This window comes from Trachymyrmex septentrionalis, unplaced genomic scaffold, assembly GCF_001594115.1.
Source record: "Trachymyrmex septentrionalis isolate Tsep2-gDNA-1 unplaced genomic scaffold, Tsep1.0 scaffold312, whole genome shotgun sequence".
Taxonomy (NCBI): Eukaryota; Metazoa; Arthropoda; class Insecta; order Hymenoptera; family Formicidae; genus Trachymyrmex; species Trachymyrmex septentrionalis.
Genome location: NW_017305477.1, coordinates 221,462 through 229,160, shown reverse-complemented (window position 1 = coordinate 229,160; position 7,699 = coordinate 221,462). Strand labels below are relative to the sequence as shown.

The window sequence follows — 7,699 nt, the reverse complement described above, 5'->3', positions numbered from 1 at the left end:
ATGAAGTTACACAAACATAAATGAAGATATATCAAATCTCAAAATTTTTTATGAAATTTGCGAAGCTCTACGGAGTAGAATAAAAATTATATATAAATGCGATTTATATCATTCGAAAGAGCAAATCTTTACCTTTAATTTACTTTTTTACGAATTTTGTACGATTTTTTTTGATTGAGTTATTCAACGTTGAAGCAAAAATGGTCCTTTTGCTTCAACATTGCTTTTTTAAACATCTCGATACGACAATTTTTTTTATATATATATATATATATATATATATATATATATATGTATGTATGTATGTATGTATACGTATATATATTTATAGACATTTAGATATATTTAAGCGTTTCGAGCATACACTTTTTTTTTAAATTCACAAGTCTGTTTTTTAGATTCTCAGATCGTTGGACTGTTGAATCCTTGGAACTTTAGGGCCTTGAATTGTCACATTTTCTCTTTCTCTCTCACACACACGTACACACACAGATTCATAATTATCGAATTCCAAGTTTCTCAGATACCGAAGTCTCCTGATCGCTAAGATCTCCCTGAAATCTGACTCTACCTGATTGCGCATTCTAAGATCAGACAATCCCTTCGAAGGAACTAACAAAATCTTTTCTCTAAAGTTATGCTTCCACCTCTATCAGTACTGCGTGCGCTAAGTGATTACTCAGGCTCAAAGCTAAACAAATGTATACCTGTTAAATCGTGTGAACACCGCGACACTACACCCTAGTTACTTTCGTTTACGTTCTTAAACGCACAGTAAGATTACAATATGCCATGTAGATGTCCATTCAGCGTTCGCGTTTAATATTTATGCTATGATTACTTGGAACATGGAAGCAACATGTCAACGTTTCTTTTTTTTTTTATCATTTCTCTTATGTAGAACACTCAAACGATATTAATTGCATAGTACGATAAAGAGCTCAGTCTGAATGATACTTCAGGCATCATGCAAGAGGAATCACCGAAGAAGCGGGAGGTCGGAAAAAACTACCCCGCGACTGACAATGAGAGGCGAGACGCTTCCGCGACTGCATCATTTAACTCTATATCTGCTCATTCAGATCGAAATAATTAAGTCTCTCTCTCTTAGCCGTAGCCCGTGTGTTATACATTAGAGCTGAAGTAGTAATTAACAAACGGAAACATCCGAGAAGAAAACGCGCCGACGGTGGTGCTTCAAACCAAAGCGGGGATTTCCCCGCGCATCTTTTAGCTGGAACGCACCGTTTAGAGAAGTACCTTGCGCACGACTATATAAAAGGGGTTTCTGTGGAGAGCCCTCTCCTCAACTTGATGACTTATGTCTTCGCAATATCCATTGGTGACCCTGGATGGGGCACGGCGACGGGGTTCACCGTAGGATTGGGAGCGATGGTCGGCGGTCCACCGGGACTCACGATAGTGGGTGGAATCGCCGGTTTGACGAAACGATCCGAAGTTCGTCTGCTGGATGATGCCACGATGTGTCCCTGTTTCAGTAAACATTCGCGAATACAAATAAAGATGAAGCAATTGTTTCTCAAAAATGCCAAAGAGCATTTTCCTATAATTATTGAATGTAATCGTCGAGCAATGCTAGATATTAACTGAAGAAAAATTGATTTATGGTAAGAATTCTTCTTTAAAGCAAGATTTTTGATAAAAAATATCCTTTAGAAGAAAGAAATATCTCGCATATCATATCTAACAAATAATTAATTAATTTCCAACATTGAGTTCTGTACACAATAATTTACCCCTGAAGGAGGCGACGAGCTCGCAAACGGAGGGGCAGTCGGTTGACCACAAGCATAGCACCGGTTTGCACTGAAGCCCTCTCTGGATGTGGAACCTAGCACGTTAACACCTAATAATAAAACTCGCATTCACATGAATCCGCTAAACATGAAACATGCATTCCGAGAAAACGTTAATTATATTATTTTAGATTTTGTGCTGTTATATCTATGGTATAAGAATATAAGGTATTTTATTTCCAAGGATGTGCAATTGTCTCCAATATGGCGGCTGCTCTTTGACCAATCAAAGTCCTAAGTTCAGGATAAGCATTTGATTAGTTATTCTGATTTAGGACAAATATTTGATTGGTTGTCCTGATTTAGTCTGCCGGCCATTACACGCAATGAAATACCTTATATTCTTATACTATAGTTATATCTTTAAAAGTTCCATTTATTTAAATATTTTCTATCTATAAGTTTTGTCAAGACTCACCAGGACTTAGTGGCCTTGAAGAACTAGGCGAAGGATTATAGGGCACAGGACTGGACACTGTGCGGGTTCTTATGTTCCCCCCAGACATCACAATTTCGTTGTAGTGCCGTTCCTCTTCCATCTCCAAGCTGCGAAAATCATGTCTGTGAGATTAGGAACAATAAATATCTTTCAAGTCTAAGATTCAGTTATGCCAAATTTATAGTTTAACATAATTTATAGTTTAAGATAATAAAAATAATTTTAAGATATTATATTAATGAGCAGAGTTTGTAGAATTTAACTCTGACCTGGACTCAGACTCCGAGAGGTGTCTGCACAAGGCTTCGCGACGCTCCACTTCAAGCTGCAGCTTTCTCTGCAGTCTCAAATTCTCCTCGCGTATTTGCTTCTCTTCGTTAACGTACCGCTTCATTTTTTCCGTATCTAAAAACGATCAATGACGATCAATGACTTTAGGAGACTAAATTCGATAAAGTTTTCGTTGCAGATCGAAAACAAAAAAAGCGTCTTTAAAATTATATTTGAAGATGAATTTGAAAACGTATTTACATCGAAGTATTATTAAATATGCATAAGGTCACTTAAGGTTAAAGTGATTTTTGTATATGATTAATTCGTATAAATTTACGATCAAATATTTACAAAGGTTAACGTAAGCAATATAAATATTATATTTTTAGAGAAAAAATATTCTACGCTTAATAAACCAATTGTGAATTTTGGAAAAATATTAAAAAATATTTATGTGTCAATAATGAGTTTGCAGACTATTTTGTATTAAATGATCAGTAGTTTTATTTAATTTATTATTAAAGATGGTATCCTTACGTTCTTGCTGTGAAATCAGCAAAGTGTGCTTTAATCGAGCGACTTCGCTTCTCAGAGTTTGAATGTGCGTGCTCAAGTTTGTGGCGGTGTCACCATTGTTGATCTCCCTAGGTGAAGTAGGATCAGAAACAGGCTGATCCAACTTGATCTGCAGCATCCTTTTCTCAGCCTCAAGTTTGTCCATTCGCTTCCACAGCTTGTTCACTAACGCCTCCTGTTCCTGCTCCAGAGTGTTCTCTAGTTCGACCTTCTCGCGTCGCAGCTGCTCCAGGTTGCTCTGCTTGGCCAACGTCTCTGCCTCCAGCTTCTCGATCTTCCTCATCAGCTTATTCACCAAACATTCTTGCTCCTGCTCTAATGTCTGCTCAAGTTTGCATTTCTCCTGTCGCAATTGGTTCAGCTTTCGTGATAAGTCGTTGGTGAGACATTCCTCCTCTTGTTCATAATGATGAGCCAGAGTTTCCTTCTCCTTCTTCAAAGCTTGGATCTTCTTCAGCAAGGTGTTGCTTATGAATTCCTCTTCTTGCTCGGCCTTCGCTTGCTACAAATATCAGAGAATCCCAAACGTAATACATACTCGCTTTTGCTTTTTGCAAATATAGAATAAAATAGAAACAGCCAGTGTCTTAATTAACATTCAAATTTGTCTCATAAATTATCACCAGTATGATATAGTACTACTAAGGTTGCATCTTCTTGGTACTCACAAAATCCTATTCTTTTTAACTAAATTGCAATAAAAGGAGTTCTTTTTAGTTGAACTTTTTATATAGTTCATCTTTCCTTTTTTTTTCTCTCCAATGTGAAAAAAAGAGGAAAGATGAACCTTGCAAGAAGTTCAGCTAATAAAAATAAGCCTAATATGTCTATATCAAATTAAAAATTTACTCAGGTCAGTATTCATAGTCAGTTCTTATATATTCAAGACCGTCTTAAGTTCTGTCTTGAGGTATCACAAACCAATTAGAGAGTCGTATTAGCATAATTAAGACATTACTTAAGACGGTCTTGAAATAAGAACTGATTATAACTACCTTGAGGCTGAACTAATCACGAGAAAGAAAACGTATCAAGTTCTATAAATTTTGCTTTGATTGATCAAATTCTATCTTCATTTTAACAGGTTCATCCTTTTTAGCTGAACTTCCAGCATAGTTCATCTTTTCGCTCTTTTTATCCAATGTGAAGAAAAGAAGAAAGTTGAACCTTGCAAGTTCAGCTAATACCTGTTTCCCCTAATATAAAATTAAACTTTGATCTTTCAACTTACTCTTCATCTTTTCTAAGAACTAGAAAAAGATAAAAAGATAAAAAGTACGTTGAACCGAGATTAAATGTAATCTATATCAGTCGAAAGTGGCATAAAAAGAACAAGTCTAATCTCTAGTCTGATACAAGCTTAAAGAAATTGAGAAACAAGAAAGAATCAATTCTCACAATGATGACAGACGCCTGACGCAGACCGCGGTTCTCCTCCTGTAGGGCCTTCACCCGCAGCTTGTAGGTCTCGAGCTCGACCTTGAGGACGCGGTTGTGCTGCTGCAAAGACTCGATGCGCTTCTGCAGCTGTTCGCGCGTAATCGGCGACGGCGGCATCATGATCGGTCCACCATCGATCGAGCTGGAATCGCTCTCGGACGCGCTATCGCGATCGGCCATGTTCTCCCTGCAGGTAAACGATAACGATGACGATCACGACGACGACGAGGACGATGAGGGTATGCCGGTTATCGCCGGCCGTAGTTCATCGCATGCGACTATTCGGGGACGGAGCGCTCAGTACCACCGGTGTGGCCACGAGCACGTGCCTTCGAATTCCACCGTTCACCGATCGCTGGAAGAATACACGGGAGTAACAGGGAGTAAGTAGTGCGATTACCGTGACGTGATTATCGCGAGGCGGACATGTGCTTCCGTACGTAAGGGATGTACCGCAGAAACGATATCAGCTGTTTGCGCCGCACTCGCTCGCCGACTGTTTTTGCGACCGCGAAAGTGGCGCGGCGTTCCGTGTTCCGTGACTCGTCGCGCGTCGTGATTCGCGACCGACCGAAGAGACATCTGGACACCTATCATGGAACAAATCGGAATAATTTTTCCAATTGGAATTATTCCATTTTCCTTAGAAAACACAGTAGAAATTTATTAGGGAATCATTCCGATTTGAAAAGATCTCTTGAGGATCGATTGTGTATTTTGAAATGAGATGAAAATGGCTGCGTTCAGAGCAGAGAAAGCAACTTTGTAACTGTATAAAATTCTGCAATATAATTGGTTTATACGTTTAGATCTATAAGAAATTAAAAGCAAGAACCAATCGTATTGAAGAATTTTACAATAGTTGCAAAACTGCTTTCTCTGCTGAACGCAGTCAATAGATGCATTCAAAAGCATGATCGCTCACTGAGAACTCAATGAGCTCTTTTACTTGGTTGGTCTACATTTTTAGATCTAATGGAATATGCCAATCAGATGCAAGAGCTCACTGAGCGCTTAGTGAGCGATCGTGCTTCTGGATGCATTCATTGTCGCGTTAAAATGACCGAAGTGCACATAGTACGCGATTTCAAGCGTGGTGGTTAATGATTCATCTTTTAGGCCGGTATTTATATTCAGATTTTATATTCAAAACCATCTTAAGTACAGTCTTAAGAAGTCACGAATCAATCCGTAGAAGACCGTATTAGCGTCTTGAAAGAGTTAATAAAAGACGTTATTAATATTTATCTCGGACGACATAAAATAAAAAATTGGAAGACAAGATGTAAAAAATAGCAAAAAGCAAGAAACAGAAAACAAAAAGCACATTGTAGAATAATAGATTTGTAGAATAATAAAATTACACTTTTTACACTCAACATCTTTGCTTTCTCTCTTTTCGGCGTCAAATATATGTCTATCTCATTTTAAATGTAAAAGGTAAGCAGTTTTAATAAAAAAGTATAAGCAAGTCGAACAGACCAAATTATAACAAACTTCGGAAGAAACAGGAAATACGTAGTAAGAAATGCAATTGTCAATAAAAAGATTGCAAAGGAGGTAAAAAGTAAGAGGTAAAAAACAAGAAAAAGAAAACAAAGAGCACATTTTGTAGAATAGGCTTAATCCAGCAGAAAAACAAGCATTGTATGCCGCCCGATTTACATTGGAATTGCCCTTAATTCTCGCATTCTGTGTGTATGAGCCATTATCCCCCTCCACATGCCATAGCGTGCTGTAAGTGAAAGCGGCCGCGAATTGGCATCACTGTCTTTCCTTTCATTACTTGTACGAGAATACGAGTCCATATGAGTCTGGTGCCAGTCAAGAGACAAAAAGACGGTTTCCGACGGAAGATTGATTCCATATCAACAGTTTAAAAAGACTGTATTCTAATATCTTTTGGGTAAGCATCTAGTTATATTTTAATAATAATATACATATTTGATTGTCTTTCACGTAAAAAAACAAAAGTTTAAAAACAAAAACGTATCGCTCTGTTCTGTGAAATGAGATACTTGATGATCTAGATAGCCAAGTTTGTAGATAGGGACAGATTTTAAGCAAAGCATTCTATCAATTTGATAGCAGAAAAACAATTTTACACAAAGTCTGTAATATCTGACAATGTTGACAAAGATATAAAGTCTATTGATATATGCTATATCAGTAGATTGACAATGGAGTGAACCTCTGAACAAGAGGTTTGTTTTCTGTTCCTGCACGAGGATTGCACTAGAACTGAACTGAATTGAACTGGTGCAATCCAGAATTGGTAAGTGTAAGCATGCAAGGAATAAAAAACATTTTAGAGTAAGATAAAAATAGCGTCCCATATTATTTACATGGAAGTATTTAATTCGTGTGATGAAAATGAATGCAATTTCATTAAAAAAAATTCTTGATTAAAGGTAATAATGACACAAAATGTTTTTATATGTAGGCTTGCTATTATTTATATATATTTATCATTTTATTACTTATAAATTCTCAGATAATTATTTAGAAGACGCCTCTCACTTTCAATTTAATAAAATTATGCTCATTTGTCGCATTTTTACATGAAACGAAAGAATCTGGCAGTAAAATATTATGCCTAGGCCCGCAAACCGAGATATTAAGCGTTAAAGTTGATGACATTGTGGTTAAGAAATCTATCCCATCGACTTAATGCAGCGCTATATACACGTATTTTAGTCTGTATTTACTTAGAATCGTTACTTCACCTCCGAATTTAATGAAATTAGACTCATTCGATGCATTTTTATTAAAACAAAAGCCTGTTTTGTTCTTGCTGTGTGCTGAAAAGTTGTAAACCCCTAAACAATGAAAGGAAGATGATTTGAATATTAATAAATAAACATTAATATTATATATCGCTGTAGAAGTAAGTTAGTAAAAAACCTATGCACATGTAGCCATAAAACATAAAAATGTGATCGCAGTACATGCTTTCATCGCGATATTTCACAGCTGACAGATTTCCTAACCTCAATAGTTGTCAACTTCAACGCTTAATATCTCGATTCGCGGGACTAGGCACAACATTTACCAGATTTTTTCGTTTCATGCAAAAACACGAATGAGCATAATTTCACTGAAATTGAAGGTGAAGGGTGTCTTCTAAATAATTACCAATTCTTGCACTATTTGC

General features: G+C 36.9%; 2 protein-coding genes across 6 annotated transcripts in view; one reads left to right on the top strand and one right to left on the bottom strand.

The window, feature by feature from the left end:
- Positions 1-355: 355 nt before the first annotated feature.
- LOC108749771 (coiled-coil domain-containing protein 6) lies at positions 356-5,102 on the bottom strand. Of its 4 annotated transcripts, none has more exons than XM_018488713.1 (6): positions 4,504-5,102; positions 3,067-3,607; positions 2,526-2,661; positions 2,236-2,378; positions 1,758-1,867; positions 356-1,490 (listed from the first exon to the last, which is right to left on the bottom strand). In XM_018488713.1, exons 1-6 carry the CDS (start codon positions 4,723-4,725, stop codon positions 1,320-1,322), a joined length of 1,323 nt encoding a protein of 440 aa, XP_018344215.1. In that variant the 5' UTR covers positions 4,726-5,102; the 3' UTR covers positions 356-1,319. The 4 variants fall into 4 exon arrangements, with proteins under 4 accessions (XP_018344215.1, XP_018344218.1, XP_018344217.1 ...); XM_018488716.1 differs by having other exon boundaries at positions 1,758-1,852; XM_018488715.1 differs by having other exon boundaries at positions 2,236-2,363.
- A 1,240-nt stretch (positions 5,103-6,342) lies between these two features.
- The window catches only part of LOC108749770, an 8,941-nt gene continuing 7,584 nt past the window's right edge, over positions 6,343-7,699 (top strand). For both annotated transcript variants that reach the window (XM_018488712.1, XM_018488711.1), the window contains exon 1: positions 6,343-6,451. The gene's annotated coding sequence lies outside the window, so the exon portion shown is untranslated. The remainder of the gene's footprint in view (positions 6,452-7,699) is intronic.

Coding starts and splice junctions, on each gene's coding strand:
- LOC108749771 (XM_018488713.1), bottom strand. CDS start 4,725: ATGGCCGATCGCGATAGCGCGTCCGAGAGCGATTCCAGCTCGATCGAT. Junction 3,608..4,503: donor GTCAGGCGTCTGTCATCATT/GTGAGAATTGAT, acceptor TGATATTTGTAG/CAAGCGAAGGCCGAGCAAGA. Junction 2,379..2,525: donor CTCTCGGAGTCTGAGTCCAG/GTCAGAGTTAAA, acceptor CTAATCTCACAG/ACATGATTTTCGCAGCTTGG.